This window comes from Accipiter gentilis, chromosome 1 (assembly GCF_929443795.1).
Source record: "Accipiter gentilis chromosome 1, bAccGen1.1, whole genome shotgun sequence".
NCBI lineage: Eukaryota > Metazoa > Chordata > Aves > Accipitriformes > Accipitridae > Astur > Astur gentilis.
In genome coordinates, this window is record NC_064880.1 from 29,000,709 (window position 1) to 29,021,287 (window position 20,579).

At 35.0% G+C, this 20,579-nt stretch overlaps 1 protein-coding gene across 1 annotated transcript in view; it reads left to right on the plus strand.

Annotated features, from left to right (window-relative positions):
• The window catches only part of TTN (titin), a 239,280-nt gene that overhangs the window by 93,936 nt on the left and 124,765 nt on the right, over positions 1–20,579 (plus strand). Inside the window, exons 115-145 of the mRNA XM_049802399.1 lie at positions 155–232; positions 594–674; positions 1,227–1,304; positions 1,494–1,574; positions 1,886–1,963; positions 2,176–2,256; positions 2,451–2,534; positions 2,848–2,946; positions 4,110–4,187; positions 5,076–5,150; positions 5,316–5,390; positions 5,648–5,731; positions 5,971–6,033; positions 6,354–6,431; positions 7,650–7,766; positions 10,328–10,411; positions 10,611–10,946; positions 12,865–12,942; positions 13,148–13,222; positions 13,435–13,518; positions 13,723–13,809; positions 14,613–14,714; positions 14,935–15,018; positions 15,914–16,018; positions 16,214–16,297; positions 16,653–16,730; positions 17,267–17,350; positions 17,580–17,897; positions 18,541–18,621; positions 19,586–19,669; positions 20,144–20,221. Coding sequence (XP_049658356.1) covers positions 155–232; positions 594–674; positions 1,227–1,304; positions 1,494–1,574; positions 1,886–1,963; positions 2,176–2,256; positions 2,451–2,534; positions 2,848–2,946; positions 4,110–4,187; positions 5,076–5,150; positions 5,316–5,390; positions 5,648–5,731; positions 5,971–6,033; positions 6,354–6,431; positions 7,650–7,766; positions 10,328–10,411; positions 10,611–10,946; positions 12,865–12,942; positions 13,148–13,222; positions 13,435–13,518; positions 13,723–13,809; positions 14,613–14,714; positions 14,935–15,018; positions 15,914–16,018; positions 16,214–16,297; positions 16,653–16,730; positions 17,267–17,350; positions 17,580–17,897; positions 18,541–18,621; positions 19,586–19,669; positions 20,144–20,221 — 3,072 coding nt within the window. The remainder of the gene's footprint in view (positions 1–154; positions 233–593; positions 675–1,226; positions 1,305–1,493; positions 1,575–1,885; positions 1,964–2,175; positions 2,257–2,450; positions 2,535–2,847; positions 2,947–4,109; positions 4,188–5,075; positions 5,151–5,315; positions 5,391–5,647; positions 5,732–5,970; positions 6,034–6,353; positions 6,432–7,649; positions 7,767–10,327; positions 10,412–10,610; positions 10,947–12,864; positions 12,943–13,147; positions 13,223–13,434; positions 13,519–13,722; positions 13,810–14,612; positions 14,715–14,934; positions 15,019–15,913; positions 16,019–16,213; positions 16,298–16,652; positions 16,731–17,266; positions 17,351–17,579; positions 17,898–18,540; positions 18,622–19,585; positions 19,670–20,143; positions 20,222–20,579) is intronic.

Below are 20,579 nucleotides of genomic sequence, written 5' to 3' on the forward strand. Positions count from 1 at the left end.
TTCTGGATGAAATTTTTTTACATATTAGCATATGTGTTTCAGTGACCTTTGTGTATTGGACACACATAATATCTTCTTAAAAGCTTTTCAGATTTACTACAGTTGTTGATATTTCCTATCTCCAAATTTAATATCTTTACAATTCCTATTGTAGCACATAAGGAAATAGAAGAGGAGGAAGAAGAGGAAGAAGAAGTCATTTCTACAGAACTGGAGATCCCTCATGTTGAAGGTAAATAAAATCTTTGTAGTGCTCAGAAAATGCGCTCCATTTTTCTGAACTTTCATGTTATCTGCCTGTACCACTCTTTACCAAAGGATAGCATATCAGAACTGAGATCTTTCCATTTCTCTATGGCTCTACTCTCAAAAGTTCAAGCCCTACTGCATTTCTAAATCTAATTCTTCTTCATCACTGCTTTAAATAATTCTTTAAATAGCTTTTTTTGAGATGCACATATTATATTTGTTTGACAAAACAGCCTATTTTTTGACATATAGTGTTTGCTTGTCCAGCATGTTGAAAGTAGCCTACTGTGATTTGCCAAATATTTTTACTGTCTCCTAAGCGTTCACCACCTATCTCTTTAAAGTGCCTGAGATACCAAAGAGGCATGTTCCAGAAGAAAGAAAGCCCACTCCTGTCCTTAAAAAAGAAGCTCCACCAGCTAAAGGTATTTCTGCTGCCCTAGTAAAAAACCTAAACCCAAACACATTGTCTTTCATTATATTATTTTTCATGTTTTCTTGAATATATTTATGAATTTACTCTCTATGTGGCTTTGGTTTTGCATTATCTCCATATGCATTATTTGATTTTGTGCTATCTCCATACTTTCACTTTTTCATTTGTGCTATAACTTAGCTTACAGCTTGCATTTGTCTCAGCTTTGGCCCTTCTCTTTGCTAACAATCTTGTGCTTGTTGTTTGTATTGAGGTTGTATGGCTTTTGAAGACAAGGGTAGGCTGTGTTTACTTCAATAGAGCGCCATGAAAAGTGATAGTGCAGTAATGTTAACATTGGAATTTTATACTGTATGATAGTGTCTTTCCCATATAGTTCACTGTATGTCCAAAAAGGTTGTACATTATTGCCATTATTTACTGTTGCAGTGCTCAGCTACTTGTCCAGACACTATGTTCTCTAAAGCAATCTTGGATTACTGAAGTCTGGATAAGTGGTCCAAAAACTAAAGCTCTCTCACTTTGACAATGTTTTCCAAAGTGCCTGAAGTCCCCAAGAAACCTGTTCCAGAAAAGAAAGTTGCTGTTACTAAAAAGGAGGTGGCTCCCCCAGCAAAAGGTACAGTACCTTTTGAATGTGCACTTTAACCTGTCCTGTACTACTGTGCTGTTTTCCTAACTACTATTCGCTTCTCAATATAAGCATATGATAAATATAGTCTGTGTGTTATGTTGTATGTCTGTTCTCATCTAAGACAAACTCAAAAGCCTTAGAAAGATTACTTAAACAAATTTTAATACATTTAAGTTCCTGAAGTGCCTAAAAAACCTGTGCCTGAAGAAAAAGTACATGTTCCTGTTCCCAAAGAAGAACCTCCACGTCCCAAAGGTATACTTAGTGATGGAGTGTACATGTACCTGTTGAATACATTTGTGTGTGTATGTGTGTCTGTGTATGTGTGTTATCCTGTACATTAGCATGTCTGTGTTTTAAAAAAAGTGGCTTGCAGAGACTGGTTTGATTTTTTTTTTTTTCCCAAATATTTGTTGCTCTTGTCTCATACCTTTATATGTTAAGTGTATGAATGTGTTATGTGGTGTGTCTTCATATTCTTATAAATGGATTAATGAAATTCTATAATACTGCAATAAATCTTTGAAGTATAGAATTCAGTTATCTTATATTTTATCTTTTTTAAGTGCCAGAGGTGCCTAAGAGAGCTCCCCCAGAGAAAAAAATTGCTATTCCAAAAAAAGAGGAAGCTCCACCACCTAAAGGTACACTTAAATAAGAAATATTCTTTTCTTGTTATCTTAAGCATCTTGTTTATATCCAATTTGGTTTTGATTCTTAAGTTAATCTGGTTTTAGTTATACTTCAGTTACATTAGCTATGTAACTTTTGTGTCAGTTTTGCAGATAACTGTTATAGATGCAGTCATAAAACACCTGTAATTTTAGTTACTTAATATTATTATAATTCTCTGAAGTGCCAGAAGTACCTAAGAAACCAGCCCCAGAAGAAAAAGTACCACATGTTCCTAAAGTAGAAGAAGCTCCACCTGCAAAAGGTACAATGTTGTTCACTGTAATATCATTTATTGTAGTCTTTAGAACATTGCATTTGTCTCAGCTTGCTCAGCTGTTGTGTTTTGTAAGCAAAATATGTCCATGTGTAATCTTCTTGAATGATACATTTCTGTTACGTGATGCTATGCCAGTTTTGCATTTTATAGGTCCTAAAAGTAAATACCTTTTTTTTAAGTGCCTGGGGTTCCTAAGAAACCTGTTCCTAAAGAAAAAGTATCTCCTGCTGTTCCTAAAAAAGTTGAGGCTCCTCCAGCTAAAGGTATGCTTTCCAGCAGAATGAAAGAATGTGCTGTTTCTCAGCTTCTGTTTATATGTTCTGTATAGTTATCAGTCATTGATTTGTGCTTCCCCTGTGAATTCTGTTGTTCTGATTTAGTGACAATGAATCATTACAGTATGTTGTATGTGTTGTGCAATACTTGTAAAAATACTATTTCTAAATATTAAATCTGTTATGTGTTATGTGCTCAGTACCCTTAAGCAGTTCTTTGGAAACTTAGATTAACAATTTGCAACATTGCTTTCACAATGGAATTAGAAAAGCATACATTTAATATTATTATCTTTCAAAGTGCCTGAAGTGCAGAAGAAAGCCACTTTTGAAGAAAGAGTACTTATTACAGAAGAAAGAATATCTGTTGACATTCCAGAGGAAATCCCACCACATGAAGGTACACTATAAACAGACAATACTGAGAAACTTGTGCTTTGTCTACAAGTCTATTGTTCTAATACCAAGATTAAAACACACAAAAACTTTGTGTTAGTTATCTTCATGAGTTTTGTCTTGAACATTTTACAGACTTACAGACAGTTAAGAGCCTCCTGAGTGCATTTACCGTTTCAGTCTTGAATGCTAGGATCCCACCCCATTGACAGGAATGGAAACTCTACCACTGAATACACTGATCTTCGGATCAGGCTCTCATGAAATTATAGTAAGAAGTATGGATGTATAGTGTTGAGTTTAGACTCTGCTAATTAGGACTGTAACCATCTATTTGTCATACTCTCTACAAAGCTCTCTGTAGCCCTGCAGATAACGATATTATTTCTCTCTGCAGTGTTAGCTCCTCACCAGCTCTTTTAGTTCACATTCTCATACTCAGGGAAGGCTGAGATCAGTTGTTTTAAGTCAGTATAATTCCACAAAACATCTGCTTCAGGATAGCTGAAATCAACATTTTGACAGTTTTTATATCCCATTAATAACTAGTCAGTCAAGACAATTTACATACTCTATTAAAAAGCATAGATGAGTTTTTTAAAGCAGATATGGAAGTTATCTATCTAAAATAGGAACGTGAAGGGATATATTCGTATGGATACGTGCAGTGTTAGTTTCTGTTTGTCTCTTGCAAATTAACCTTTTACCCCAGAACAAATTTATGTTTTCCCTAATACAGTCACATTTGTAGATGTGCACATGCCAGGCTTTCCTTTCAATTCTTGACCTACCCTTCTCATCTCATTCCTGTCCTCACTTTCATGTAGCTGGATCAAGGAGAAACCTCTAGTTCTTTGGCTGTTGTTCCCCCCCTCAGCTGTTGTGATGGGGAAGTTTGGGGAGCTGAGGCATTCTGATGTACTGACAGTTGACCAGTAAAGGATATTTGAAAGTCACAGCAGCATACAATAGGGTACATGGGACATGGACAAAACACATCATTTAGAGCAAATCATACATATGTGTGTGCACAGCACTTTCTGCATTGTGTGCTTATCTGTCATTGTCATACAGAACTTGTATGAATTGGTCTTCTTCTTCTCCATCCTTTGATCCATCCATCCATCCACCCAGCAAAAATACTAAACCAAATAATTTTCTTTAAAGAACCAACAGTTGAAGAATGGGCTGAAGAAGAAATGGAGGAAGTGTCTATTTCCATTCACAAAGAAGAGATTTCTGAAGGTACGACCACAATTCAGGAATACTAGGCAAAAGCAAAAAGTCATTTTTGTTTTGTATCAAAAATAGTGTGGATTAATATCTATTCTATTCATAAAGAAAAATTTACTACTATATAAATGTTTCATATCTTATGAACTTTAGTGCTAAGAATGTGTACAATTTCTATTACTTGCTTTTGAAAAGTGTAGTTTAATCCTGTTTTGATACAGTGAAAATAATGAGGTATCTCTTGGATGTTGAGAATTATCAGCCCTTCTTTTTTTTTTTTTTTTTTTACAAAAATTCTCTATTGGAAGTTCCTCTTCAACCAGGTTGCTTGGATGAAGTAAAGGTCCTTCAGAATATCATGGTGCACTCTGGTTCCTCAGACCATTTCACAGGAAAATGACTAAATTGTTTCCACCTGTAAGTTTATTGGTGGTAACACAATGCTGTGAAGGATGTTAATAAACACTGATTGACTCAATTTCCATTACAAGTCACACCACAGAAAGTATTTTCAAGGGATGGCTTTAGTCAAAGAATTTTCTGAGTATTTGGGAGAGAGGCTTTCTCGGAGTGGACAAATTCCAACATTAGTGACCTAGCAGATAGAGGAATGGAAAGTGCTGATCTAGTACTTCAAATACTGAGCATTTTCAAACTACACAGAAATACAAGATGAGAGTTCAATTTCAGATCCATTTAAGTTGCTTGGAGTTTTTCCATTGGCTTCAGAGGGAGCAGGATGGTTTGAATGTAAATTTTGTAATACCAGAGGTGCCTGTTAGTAAAAGCACACTGCTTATTCTTGTCTAACAAATATTTTGTTGCTTACTAGGGCCATAAAGACAGTAACAGATGTCAAATACTTAAACTCAAGTACTTTTTTATTTTATTCTTTTCAAGTGAGTGAAGAAGAGTCTTACTACATAGAGGAGAGGGTAACTGTTCCTAAAAGAGAGGAAGTCCCACCCACTAAAGGTATATGTTCTTTTCATTACAAAATATTGGTTGTTTCATCATTCTGAGTGTTATGTTGCTACTGTATGTTTATTTCCATTTGTGTTTTTTTGTATTAAGGAAATATGTGCATGTTACAGTGATACTCCTCCTCTTTGTAAAACTATGTATTGTAATCTTTTAAAGTGCCTGAGAAGCATAGGAGAGTTGTCCCTGAACCAAAAGTTCCAGCTGCCCCTAAGGAAGCTCCAGGAGTTAAAGGTATAAACCAGTTCCTCATCTGGCTGATGTATCTTCAAGGGGATTATGTTTGTCTTACTGTCTTGTTTATACGTGTTGACGTGTGTAGTGTTTGCTTCCAGTGATGAATGGTTGTGTCAAATTCCATCCTGTATGATGAAAAGTAGTACTGTTTGTGTTAACTGAGTAAAACACATTGTGATATAGTACACAATTACAAATATTAGACCTTAACATTCTTTCTCATCTTCCTTCTCATCTTACTCATTTTTCTAAAGTTCCTGAAGTTCATAAGAAAGCAGTTCCTAAAGAGAAGGTACCTGTCCCTGTGCCTAAAAAAATGGAGGCTCCACCAGCAAAAGGTATATCAGTGGTTTGTTCCTTGCAAAAAACGCTTTTTGTTATTCCATCTTTAATATATATGCATGTTGATAAAAAACATCTCACATATCAAACTTCTTCAACATTAAACATGTACTTATGACCATTTGTCCACTATGGCCTGTGTAGTCTTGATGAGATTTATGTTATTTCATCTTTTATCTTATGCCTGTTGGTGAAATCAATCAAATTTGTCTAAAGTTGCACAATCTTTTTTAAGAACCTCCAGAAGAACGGGTGCCCACTTTTGAGATAGAAGTTGAAGAACGTCCATCAACGAAAGGTAAACAATCTGAGAATATTATTACCATGGGGATTCTTTTTGTTTGGCCTTGCAATATTTGTGCTTAGACATTTTACTTAAATAAATTTTTGTTTGTTAATATCTGTAACCTCTGTTTAGATCTCCCCTTTCTTTTGACTATTTACTCATCTTTGTGCTATGGCTGTGAAATACACTCTTCTGCTGTGTCTCATTTTTGTTGCTGTTGAAGTTTTCTTAGCATTTTCTTTTTTTAAAAAATCAGATTAAGTAGAAAAAACTTACATATAGCTGCATTTCAAATATTGCAATTAAATATTCTTACACTTACTATTTTTAAGTGACTGAAGTGCACAGGAAAATTATCACAGAAGAAAAAGTTGCCGTTGCTAAAAAAGAGGAGGCTCCACCAAAAAGAGGTACATAATTTTTAAGAGCTACACAAGAGGTCTTGTTTCAGAATACTGTTTTATATTTATAATGTCTAATTGTGTAACACAAGCTGTAATGTTCAGTGTTTGCTGTCTTTTTTTTATTTGACTTGAAAAAATGTCAAGTTTCTGCATTTGTGTTTTGTCATCTGATTATGTTAATAAACTGTGATTAATTCAAAATCTTTTAAAACAACCTCTTTTTAAAAAAAATGCAAGCAGTGCCCAAGAAGCCTGTGCCAGAAGACAAAGTACCTGTTCCAGTTTCAAGGAAAGTGGCAGCTCCACCAGCTAAAGGTATACAAGTTCTTTTGAAAGTAGAGAAGGCTTCTAAATATCAGATGTCCACGTGCATTGTACTCACCATCTGCCTGGTTAACCAAATACCAGTCTTTCTTGACTTGATTATAAATTAAAAGGACATTTGTCTTCTCACCTGCAAAAGAATGCAGAAGGTGACAGAGAACAGTCACACACCTGCATTCCTTGCATTTTCTAGCTACTGTTTAACTTCATTGATCACTCTGGCTGCCTAAGAGCTTTGGAAAGCTGAGTGAAAATGTTTACTCAGTGAAGAAGTGAAACAAAAATGAATACATTTAGAAAAGAACTATTGATGTTTTATAACATTGTCAATATTCAGTGAAGGGTTTCAAACTTACAAATATGTCTTCTGTTTCTGTGATTTTCTTGTGTTTGAAAAGTGATTTTGTTATGTATGTGTGGTATTCTGTTGTTTAATTACATTTCTGAAGAGCCTAGAGGCAAATATTTTACATCTTACTTTCATCTCAATCATTCCATCTTACTTCATGATGTGTCAATATGGCATTTGATTTTGATGTATTTTGGTGTCTATATATCTGTTATTCTAATATTGTATGTATTATTTTGGTAGATATTATTTTAATATTTAACTATATTTCTGTTTTTACTAAAATTGCATGGTGTTTTAAAGTGTCTAGTTTATCTGGGGAATTTATTCCTGGAACCCCCCAAACAAGTAGTCTTCAAAATAATGCATATCTAGCTACTCTGCGGGTGGTCATTTTCTCTGTTAATTTAAATGTCTTTATATTTGTATGTCTGGTGTGATTGTTGTGTTTATTATAGGCATCTTTGCTATGTAAATGTGTACTATTTCCCCATAATCGTTTGTCCATAATTCTTTCATATGAACTTCAAAAAGTATATGATTTCTTTTAGAATTTAGTATTCTTACAATTACTATCTTTAAAGTGCCAGAAGCACTGAAGAAAATTGGAAAAGAAGAAAGAGTATCCATTGCTGTTCCAAAAAAAAAAGTGTCTCCACCACCACCAGGTACTCCTGCCCATGGATTAATCTATGAACAGGCTATCCTCGTACAATACCACCAGAGCTTCAAGCCTGCTGGTCTGGCACCTTTCTTGAAGTTCTAATATTAAAGTCATAGAATCATTTTTGTTGGAAAAGACCCTTAAGATCATCAAGTCCAACTGTTAACTTAACACTACCAAGTCCACCACTATGTTCCATCATAGTCCCAAGGGAACCATAACAAGAGTCTTTGAGAAACACTACGAGATGTATTTTCCCCAGTTACTCTGGGTATGGGATGTGTCAGGAAATAATAACTAGTTTTCTAAGAAACCCCAAATGGTATAGTTATTATTGTACATGATATTTCACCAGAGAAAAATATTAACGTTAGATTCTATCTTTGAAGAACCAACAGAAGAACACTGGGCTATGTCAGAGGAAGTATCCATTTCTCTTCACACAGAAAAGGAGATTTCATACACAGGTATGAAAGGACTAAAAAGATTTTATGTTTAAATTTACATCTTGTAATCTACTTTAAAACAAACAAACAAACAAACAACAAAAAGACAACGAAACACAATTTCATGTCCTGTGCAGATGGCCAGTTTATCCTGAAAGTGAAGCTTGCAGAATACCACAGGACAGCATTCCTTTCTCACAAAAGGCTTAAATCTTTCCTCCTGGCTTACTGCTGTTGTCATAGTGGAAGCATAACCATTTCTGCAGGTCTTCCTTTGCAAATCTTGCTACCTATCTGACCTTTGAGGGGAAACAGAGCAGCCTTTTCCTTCATTTATATTAACGTTCTTTCCTCTTCTGAAAAGAAACCCTGTCCTTTCCTGTTTGGTGACAGCAACTCCTCACCTACATCTGAAGGCCAAAGAAAAAAACTTTACCCCTGCTGTCGCCTACCTGGCTGACAGACTTAGCCCAATCCCATATATTGGACCTGCCAGCTGAAGGGCTTTGAACAAAGTCCACAGCTTTTAAAAGAAAGTCAGTGGTCTATTACTTTTGGAGGCAATCTATTGATTTGTGAAAAATGACCCACAAGATGCCTCATACTTACTACTTTCAGATCTCCTGCTGTTGAACATTTTCATATTCGTATCATGAAAGATTAATACAATCACATCACTGTGAAATTAAATAATCTATTTCGTCTCTCTGTTGGAGAATGATGGGGGGACAGACAGATCATGAGTACTAAGAGAAGGATGGAAGCGGATCTGTAACCAGCTTTCTGTAAGGCAGGGGTAATATGCTGGCTGGTCTGGAAAAAAAACCAGTCAAAGCAGAAGGACATTAAATGCAACAGTTCTCCCATGGGATACCACATAGAGGTCCTGTAGCTAGGACAAAATAATCAAAAGGAACCTGAGCGTCCTGGCAAGGGCAGTCATGCACAATGCAGTTTTTGTTATCAAATCAACCAAAGTTACCAGTTCCAGTTTTAGTTTAAGATTTCAAATGCAGATGTACCTGGCACTTACAGTTAAATATCAAGCAGGGCTCTGCCAGCAAATATTTAAAGAGCTGATGATTCTTCACATTACCACAAAAATAACACCCACTTAGCAGCCATCAAGACTTTCGGCAGGCACTTATCTGCGCTCACTGTAGCTTGTCATGACAAAAGTATGTAGAAATTCTCAAACTGTCACTGACAGAATGGATTCCATCTCTTAAAAAGATCAAAAAAGATATCCAATCTGTTAAGAAAAATGCCAAAGTTACTCTCTAACTTGGCAAGTCTAGTAGTCTCCCAGATTTAAAAATGCTAATGCAGTTTCCAGTTATATTGGTTAAAAATTTCCCAAACAGACACCTGCCTCAGAAGACAAGACCTATGCATTGCTGTTCTGGAAAAGAGAATAGGCTGCTTAAACATAGTGTGCATTCTTTCCTGAATAAATCTTAAAACCTGAACATATTCACACCTTTATCTTTGGGATCCTGCTTTTCTAGGGAATGGCTCCTTGCCAAGCCTGAACAAAGAAGCCCGCACTATAAAGCAATCAAGACAAGAGGAAAAATACCTTCCTCACTGAGCAATTAATTCTTTTGCTTTTAATTAGACCAGAGCTCTTATCCATTGTTAGTCACTCACAAAGGTTTTCTTCATGTGCTCCCTCATCCTCATCTAGAGTTTCCTATACAAATCTTTTGTTACCATTGATTGAGGACTCAGTCTATTACTGAGGTAGTGCAAAGTGTCACTGCTGTGGAGAGAGGCTGCCAGAGAGGACAGTGGGATTTAACGATTTTGTAATTGGTTGAATTTGGTTTTTGAGTTCTGTGCATTAGCAAGCTTAACTTCACTGATGGCAGCAGTGAATGAAGTAGGAATTATATCAGTTGCTTACATTGGGATCTTGAAATGCTTGTTGTTACTTAATTGAATAGCAGTCTAATGGCTTCCATAATTACATGTCCAGTGTCTATAAGCACAACTGTCTTTTACGTATTAGCCATGTATTTGTAAGATTTTGTGTGTGTGTGTTTCTTGCCAAGAATACTTTTGTTTTTAAATAACACTTTCAAAAATTCTTAATTGTAAATGTACTGTATCTTTTAAGTGCCTGATGTACCAGAGAGGGCATTCATTGAAGAAAGAGTACCAATTTATCCTCCTAAAAAAATGGCAAGACCACCAGCCAAAGGTATACTAGATAGAGTATTGAAATACGGTATAAATGTTTTTTGTGTCTTGTATGTTCCATGTACAGTGAATACTGATTTGTTTTCTGTGGAATGTTCTTCCTTTTGTTTAATTCTTATTTGACAATGCTTTGTAATCCTTATTATTAGTAAGATCTATGTGCTAAATTTTAAGAATCTTTTAATTGATATCTTTTTAAGTGCCTGAAGTACGCAAGACAGTTGTCCGAAAAGAAAAAAGGTATGTTGAAGTTCCTCACTATAAAGAGGAAGAAGAGGTTCCAAAATATGAAGAGGAAGAAGCCACCAGATATGAGAAGGAGGTAACCCATTACAAGGAGGAAGTCCACCATTATGAAGAAGTTAGTCACTATGAGGAGGAAGTTCCTCAGTATGAAGAAGTTCCTCAATATGAAGAGGAAGAAGTCACCCGTTATGAAGAAGAAGCTGCTTATTATGAAGAGGAAGTTCAGGAATATGAGGAGGAAGAGTCAGAAATTCCTCAGTATGAAGAGGAAGCTCCCCCACCAGTTAGAGGTATACTTAAATTTTAGGGTTTCTGTGAGACAAAGTAGTATCTTTTCATTCTGTTAATATACCAAAGTTTTGCTTAAATATATTCCAGTGTGCTTTCTAGTGTGCCTTTTTTCCAAGATGTTTAAGGATTAGTATGTAGTGTAGAAAACATGTGATAGCTGTATGTCTACTCTTTAGTACTACCTCTATAAATTTAAATGTTCCATTTCATACATGTTCATTCCTCTTTCATATGAAGTCTGTATAACCCACTAAGAAAATTTAACTGAGCTTTACTTCATCCTCATCTGGGGTGCAATTTTTGCCATCAGATTGTGCTCGAAATACTCAGAAATATTTATGAGAATTCTGTAATCACAGACAAAAAAATATGTTTATCTAGAAAATAGGTAGGATACTTGAAAAGAAGCAATTTAGGAACACAAGTCACATTGCCGTCCTCTCAGAAACCTTTGAAAAACCCATAGTTCTTGTTTGTTTATTTCTTGAAGGGAATAATATATGTTCATAGAAAGCAAAGATACAAAAGTTCTATTAAATTGCCATATTTAAATATTCTTAGTTTTAGGTGTTTTCCTTAGGAATACTTTTTATGGTACTGGTGTAAATTTTCAACATTGTTAGTACAGGATGAACACAGTACTCACTACTTAGAGAGGACAGCTAGGTCACACCAAGATCTTGGTAATAAACCCTTTCTACATAGTAATATAAAGATATAAACTAATGATATCTGATTTTCCAAAATTATGTAATCATTTAAAGGTTCTTAAAAATGTATATTTTCCAGTCCTGATTCAAATCATTCCTCAGTGTCTCTTCCCCAAAAAGAAGTTCAGAATTTCTTTTGACTAATTAATGAATGCCAAAACAATATTTAATATTGTTTGCAGTAGAATTTTGACATATTGATTAGCACATTTTTCCTAGTAAGGAAAAGGCCAGGCTGTAGACTGCAAAAGCCAGGTTAATCCTGAACAGGAAGATTAGGATTAGCTAAAATTTCCTTTGACTCTATTGTAGTAGTTAAATGTAATTCGTATGTGCTCCAAACTTTCTTCAGTATGCTCAGAGCCAGTGGGATTACTCTCCTGTCATCATAAAACTTGTATGCATATTTCTGGGCTTTGGAGTACAAAAACCATTAAGATACATTTTAGTTGAAACCTTTGCCTCACTGTAGTTAAAGGGAAAATCTGTTGATTTCAGCAGTCAGGATTTTCTTTTTTCATTGAAGTAAACCACTAGTAAACATTGCTGTTACCTAACAAATTGTGGTATAAACTGCTGGGTACTTACAATGTGTCCATAGTTCTGTGTTTGAAGTAAACCAACTGATAAAATTGATGTGCTTGCTTTCTACATGTAGAAAGCACTTGGAAATTTCTCAGGAAGAAAATGTAATCAGCAATATATATTCACTACATATACAAAATTGGCTTATCCAACATGATCAGGTGCAACATATTACATGCCTGAGAAATGTTAGGGGTAAATACGGAGAAGTAGTAAAACCACTAAAATGCAGCAATTAAATAGTTGTTTCTTACAATGTTTTTAATAAACACCCAAAAATTGGAGGAGAAAATAAAATAGTATTTTTGCAATTTTCCCCACCATGAAGCTTCTTAATCTTCTTTAATAGCTGGTTCTAAAAAGTCAAACTCTATCTTAACTCAATCTTTTGATCAGCAAATAAGCCCCTGAAATTAAAAACATTTTTATTGATGGCCTCAATGGCTGAGCAGCGAGAGTGGACATAGTAGCAGTTAGTATAACCTGTCTGCTATTTTATTTTGTCTTTATGATCAAACTATGTTAAATCATATCTGTATGTTTTGAGTATGTATTTGTGATGCTTGTGAAGTTCCTGTTGTTTTAGAAGTAAATACCTAAAATATTAATGGTATCTTTCAAGTGCCTGAGGTTCCCAAGAAGCCTATTCCAGAGGAAAAAGCACCTATTCTGAAGAAAAAAGAAGCTCCTCCAGCAAAAGGTATATATTGTGTCTTTATGTTAGCAGACATCCTCTGAATATGTAATTCACAGTGTTTTTCAGATGCCTTACTTGACCATTATCTTTTTCTGTTCTTTTTGGAGGGGTGTCTTCATATGAACTGTTTGTGCCACTGTCTTTTTAGTCTCATTTCTGTTTTGAATAGTTTGTGGATTATTTTCTAACCAAAATAATGTTTTTGAAGTGCCTGAGGTGCCAAAGAAACCTGTACCTGAAAAGAAAGTCCAAGTGCCAAAGAAGGAAGCTCCACCAGCTAAAGGTATATTAACATGTAGTTAGCTATGATCAGAAAAGTTTTCTAGACTTCATTTATCTTCTTGCTTGTGTTAAACACTAGAATAGTTAAAGACTGTTGCTCTTAAGAGTTGTGGTTCTTTGTGTTTGTGTTCAATTGTTTAGTGTCACTGGCTTGTGTGTCATGGTGTTTTACAGTCTTATGCCAGGCTCAATTTAAAATAATATCTTACTAAGTTCCAGACGTGCCGAAGAAACCTGTGGCAGAAGAGAAGGTTCCTGTTCCTGTACCAAAAAAGAAGGAAGTTCCGCCTGTCAAAGGTATATCAGCCTTTGGCTGAATGTGTTAAAAAAAATATATTTTAAAAATCAGTGTTTGTTCACCTTTCCTCTTTAATGTAATGTAGAGTGAAGAGAGTTTTCTATTCTTGACAGTTCTTGTCATTCCACTTTATTGATTTTATAATTTTTCTTTACCTTATGGTTCAAAAATAAAATTCTTAAACTACAATAATATTTTTAAAGTGCCTGAAGTACCAAAGAAACCTGTGCCAGAAGAGAAGGTACTTGTCCCAGTACGTAAAAAAGTAGAAGAACCTCCACCAGCCAAAGGTACACCAGTTTCTGGTTCACCTGCATAATTCTAGTTTTGTTTCTTCAGCTTTAGAAGACTGCAAGTAACAATCCCATTCCTTAACCTAGTGTGTTTGATACAGAACCACTCACTGACCTATGTTTGATCAGAAAACTGTGTTGTGGCTGTTTCTGTTAGTCAGAGGTGCTATGCTTATTCTACACCTTGAAAATTTCTATGTTTGTGTCTTGTCTTTCTCTTTTGAATCTTATATATCTAAATTATTTAAAATTACTTGATGTTTCAAAAACAGATGCTCCAAATGATAAACAATGTACCTAAACAGCCAGACTTCCCCCTTAGCCTTACTACGCCAGTTTGTAATGCTGTAGTCTGTATGTTTGTAAGTTTACATCTGTGCATAAATCTGTGGATAAAATCAATGTTATATTTCATACACAAATTTTACCGTATTTGTGTAGTTATCTTAATATCAGTTATACAGTTTGCACTTTACTATGTTTTATGTTACATTGAAAATTGATTTCTTGAACAAAACTGGCTTTAAAGTACCTGAAGTGCCCAAGAAAGTTCCAGAAAAGTACCTGTCCCTGTACATAAAAAGCCAGAACCTCCACCAACCAAAGCTATCTCTTATAACTGAACATGTGGATGAAGCTTCTTACTGTTTCTGTACATTTGTTATTAGAATTTAACTGAAGTATCATAGCAGTTTGTGACAAAGGTACTTGCTGATTCATACTCTTAGCTTCTGTGTAAGATGTGTCTCAGTTTCTGATGTTGTGTCTAAGTTTTCTACAATTAAATACTGTCTTTGAAGTGCCAGAAATACCAAAACCTCGCCGTGAAGAGGTACCTATTTTTGCTCCTGAAGAAGAAGAAGAAGAGGAAGAGGAAGCTGTTCCAGAGATACCACCAAAAGGTACACCATTCCTTCCTGAAAATTATCAGAGAGCTTTGTTCAGTACATTTAAAGATCTTCATCTCTATTGATTGTTTTAAGCTGGATTTAAACCTTCATTATCCTTCTGAGGGGAGTTTTTCTTCTTATCATTGGTCTTTGTGACTTTGTTCTGTGGTTTCAGTAGCTTTGATGCTCTAAAAGTAATTGAACATTTCTTATCAAAACAATATCTTTAAAGTGCCAGAGGTGCCCAAGAGAGCTGTCCCAGAAGAAAAAGTACCTGTTGCAGTTCCTAAAGTAAAGAAAATTCCACCACCTAAAGGTATATCACATTGTGGTGTATGCAGATAATTCCTCTCCCTTACATTTTCATATCTCAGTGGAAACTCATTTTAAAAATAAATTTATACTCATGTCAAGTCAGATCCTTGGTTATAGCACCCTGCTGCTCCCCTGTAGTGCTAGGTCTCAGGCAGGGCTTGATTGTCTATTTTGTTATTGACTTCAGTGGGCTGAGAATCAGGCCTTGAATGATCTGCTTGTTTTCCATTTTAAGTGATTGCTGTGAATTAAGTAATTAATTGCAATATCATTATTCGAAACTAATGTTTACATTTAAAATTTGTTTAAACAAATACCTGGAATAATATTTTATTGGCCTTTACCTGGAAATTCTTCAATTCAGGGAGATCATTCTGACTTGTACCTTCAAAGTATGCTAAAGTCTCAAGACTTTAAGATAAACTTATATAAAACTAGCATCAAATCACAACTGACCATACAAATAACCACAAGATATACCCTAAATATAGTATTCAAAGTGGAGACAGACTACTGCAGAGGCCACCCTTTGGTGCTGAGCAAATTCTACCTCAGCAGCTGAGTTTTTTAGAAAAAAATTGAAAAGCAGACACTGGAAGATTTTTATGTAAAAAATTAGATTCTAATAATAATCTACAACCTCTCATTTGTGGCATACCTTGCTAATATCTTCCATTGGAAATGATGCTGTGTAGTTAAGAATTGGGTAAAAGAGCTAATCCTCATATAATCCTTATAAACCAATTGAACCTTGCTGCTTTCAGGGAGTGAAAAATAACAGAGTTTCCCTTATCTTTATTGGTATAGTTACTTTAAAGTTGGTGTCCTTGTGTTTTATGTTATGAGTTTCTCTTTGTGATGTTCTGAAAGTAAATTTCTTAAAATAATCTTTGAAGTGCCTGAGGTGGCAAAGAAAGTTGTGCCTGAAGAAAAGGTTCCCGTTTTTGTTCCTGAGGAAGAAGCAGAGGAAACTATTCCAGAGGAAACTATGCCAGCAAAAGGTACACAATCTTTTCTTGCAAGTTACTCATGAGATCTTTTTGGTTCATTAAAATTCATCTTTATTTCTTGTTCTAAGTTGTATGTAAATCTTAATGATCTTTTTGGGGAGCTTGTGATCTTGTTTCATGTTTTTTCATGTTTTTAATGATCTGAAAGTAATTTTAAAATGTGTTTGCAAAATAATATCTTTAAAGAGCCAGAGATTCCTAAGAAACCTGTCCCAAAGGAAAAAATACCTGTACGCACTCCTGAGAAACTGGAGCTTCCTCCAGCAAAAGGTACATAAATTAACACCTAGGAAAACAATGTGTTTTTATTCTCATTCAGTGTCTCTATTTTATTTTGTTTGTTACTCATGTTAGTTTTGTGTCCCTGCTGTCTTTCTGTATTGATGTCTTAGAGTGCCTGTCAAATTCCTAGTGAAAAATAAGTTCTGAAATGATATAACTTGTTCAAGAACTCTGCCTATGGATATAAAGTGTGGTTCGTTCTTATTTCTGTTTCATCTTTAAAATATTTAAAATATATTCTGCAGATCAGTTATTATTTCATTGTGTCTGTTTGTATGTTTTCTGTTGTCTTTCTCATACTACTGGTGGATGACATTCTTAAAATAAAATAATGTCTTTAAAGTGCCCGAGATGCCTAAGAAACCTGTTCCTAAAGAGGAAGAACCTCTTCCTAAAAAGGTGCCAGCTCCACCAGCCAAAGGTACTGCAGTTTGTAAATGCTAATATCATTAATAGATAACATTCTTCATACAAGTTGAGTTTAGCAAGGAACATTTTAGTATGTCTGTCTCATATTATATTTGTCACTATACTATTTGTTTGTATGTAAGTTTCTGTTCTGCTGCTTGTAAGCTTCTGGGTTTGTGTCTATTTAAAAACTGTGCAATATAACACTGAAGTTAGGTCCTATCTTTAAAGTATCCAAGACGCCTAAAAAGGTTGCTCCTGAAGAGAAGGTACCTGTTGCCCCCCCTGAAAAAGTGGAGGTTCCAGCTACAAAAGGTATATGTACTCCTGATTATAATTAATATTTGTGCTAAAAATACTCTTGACCTTCTTCTTTCTACCTTTTGTCTTTGTTGTATGAGATTTCTGCTTGAATTGATGTTAAAACTCTTCATTATCAATGTTCGCATTGTAGAACCATAAAGCTCTGTTTCGTGTACTTTTTTACTTATACTGCTTTAAGGTGTTTTTTAAAAAAAAATTCCTAAAAGAAATTCCATATCTTTAAAGTCCCTGAGGTGCGTAAAAGAGCTGTTGCAGAAGAGAAAGTGCCAACTGTTTTGCCTAAACCCAAAGAACCAACACCAACTAAAGGTACAGATGTATTTCTTCTTATTCCTCCCAAATATTTGTTTTTCCTCCTCATTCCTAAAATCCTTTGTAATATATATACTGTTTCAGGAGCATGTTCTTATATTTTAATGTAACTTATGCTTGTGGTTATCATGTACCTTTTCTGGTTTATGTGGATCGTCTTGACTAACTGTAAAAAAAAAAGAACTTAAATCATTGTAAGGTAATAACAATAATACTGTTTCTAAAGTGCCTGAAGTATCCAAGAAACTTGCCCGGAAAGAAAAAGTCCCTGCTCCTGTAGTGGAGAAGTATGAGTATGCATATGAAGAGTATGAGAAGTACGAGACATACGAAAGTATTGAAGAGTTTGAGAAGGTTCAGGAAACTGAAGAAATTGAGGCATATGAGGAACCCGAAGAACCTGAAAAATATAAGGAGATTCAGGAACAGGAATATGAAGAGGAGGCTGAGGAGAAAGAAGATGTCTATGAAAAGTATGAGTTAAAGGAGAAGGAAGAGATCTATGAAAAATATGAGGAGGTTTACGAAATCCAACCAGCTATAGGTACATCAAGTCATGTTTTCTTCATTCTTATAGTTTGTTGAGTTCCCAGCTACTGCTTAAGCCTCCTTAGGGTGTTTATTTATATTTTTCCCCATTTGTAGTCCTATGTGTGTCTGTTGCCGGTAATGATAAATCCATTCAAAGATTGTTTCTCTCCTACTCCTTCCTAAGGAATTCTTCCCTTCAAAGTGGAATGGGAGGACTCCCCATCTGACTGCTGAAGAGTGAACTAGTGTAGATATGACACAAGCAAAGTAAATGATAATTTTCTGATGCAGTTCAGCTTCAACATGTATCAGATATTTTTATGTGTCAATATTAGTTTCTTTTGCCCAGTTCAGCTCCTGTGAGTTACAGAGATGTTAAAACTCTTTTAGAACCTTCCTTGTCATAATTTAAATTTACGATCATAGGATCCCTCATGCTAAACAGAAAGGGCATCTAAAATGTACCAGAAAGATGTACACTGATATTCCTTAGCTTTCATTGTTCAAGAACTCTGAGACGAGTGGTTGCTCACTTGTCTCTGCATAATTGATGAAATGGTTACTCTACAAATGAGTGATTTCTCTGCTTGCTGTCTTTGTATCTGTGGTAATTCCCCATAAATAACTTAAAATCCATAATGAAATATTTTTTAAAGTGCCTGAGGTGCCTAAAAGACCCCTGCTGGAAGAAAAAGTACCTGTTCCTGTTGCTAAAAAAGAAGCTCCGCCAGCAAAAGGTACATTAGCTATTAGATAAATACAAAAACATAGCCTTCTGCCCAAAGTCTCTGAATCCCCAAATCCATTAATTTACCTATTCTGATCTGACTGCTAGACCCTTAACTTTCTTTCACAGTACAGTCAAAGACAGGGATTAAGTTACCAAAAAAATATTTCTTTAACAAATCAAAACTGAGACTAATTATCTTCTGAGGACAAAGGAAGTGCAGGCAGGACCTTCAAGATTTAATTTAAGTGACATTTTGTAGCTAATCATTGAAAACAAGCAGATGAATAAATTAATAAAAGTCTGTTGAGCTATAGCACCATATCAGTGAAACTAGTTTTCTACAGAATCCTAAAAACCCAGGACCTTCTTCTACCTAATCATGTGCTGGTGTGCATACAATCTTAACAGGTGTCCTCTGTATTGGGCTCTACAAAAGATAAGTGTCATGAATAGCAGTTGTCAGTGGATGCTAGTAGAGTTTCTGTACCAGTCTGGAGCTCTGTAATTTTCTGTTCAGAGCACTTAATTTGCCAGAAATTCATTTTGTGCTATCTTTTATAGCTGTTTCTCATAAAAATTATTAGAATGAAATCAGTGGGAAAGGGGTCTGTTTTTGCATAAAGACTGGGAGTTAGTTGATAGAAAATTAAAACCTTACCATATTCCCAGCTGGTATTAATTAGAGCTGATCGTTCATGAAACCTAATTGCTAAGGCTTATACTAGTCAAAAAATCATCCAACAAGAGCAGTGTTTTTCATTCAGTGAATACTGAAGACTCGAGCTATGTGAAGTCAAGCAAAATAGTCTGGATGGGTGGCCTGCAAGGTCACCACTCAATAGCAACTGAGGACACTGTATTTTGTAGTTTTCTAGATTTTCTCTTTGCATTGTTTGCCTTTTGTTTAACTTTTATTCTTACATAATATTAATACTGCAAAAGTTCTTAAAAAACTACCAATGTCTTTAAAGTGCCAGCGGTGCCAAAGAAACCTGTTCCAAAAGAAAAAGTACTACCTGCTGCTCCTAAAAAGGAAGTGACTCCACCAGCTAAAGGTATACTTCATCTGCATTGTCCTCATGAATCATGAACTCTTATTTCAGTCTTTTGTCTTCACTATTTGTTGAGAAGTTTTATGTCCCCACAGTGTGGTGTTTTTTTTTTCAAATGTTTGTGATTGAGTCTTTTTTGCCTGTTGGTTTCAAGTAATTCGTTGAAAATATGTGAGAGTCACTTTAAAAAAATGTGTGTTCTGTCATTAAGCTACACATGAAAGCAATTCAGAAAGAAAGAATATTTTTTATTTCTTCTAAGAAAGAAGGAGATTCCACCACCCAAATGTATGATCATCTTTCAAGAATATTTTTTTAATGTTATTCTTCTGTCTAATCTTCAAAATTAACATAGATGTTCTTTCAGGAAGTATGTAATCCTTTGTTGTTTCATGAATCTTCCTTGTTATGTTTGCTCTTCTTTCTAACCTCTTTCAAAAAACTTTGAAAGCCCTAAAAGTAAATTATATCTTAAAGGGCCAGCTGTTCTCAAAAGAACTGTCCCTGAAGAAAAGAAACCTACACATACACCTGAAATAGTTCCACCAATGAAAGGTAAAGGAACCTTTGATATAACATTTTATGGAAAGGAAATATTTGTGTTGTTTTTCCCAAATAACATCTTCTAAAATGATCCTCATGTTCTTTACACCCTGGCAATAGTCTCTAGTCTCTAAGTGCAGATTCAGCACCCAGTGATAAATTGAAAACTCTGAGGTAAACATTTCAGATATGTGTTATGTATGTGCTAAAGAGTAAATACATTGATTTATGAAAGAAAACATGCTGAGGAGGTATCACTACTTATGCTACCAGTATGTAAACCGTCAGTGCTTTTATATTTGTAATATAGTTGTGAATTTAGTTTAAACAGGGGGCTTGAAACCAACACATTGGTCATGACACTGGTGGG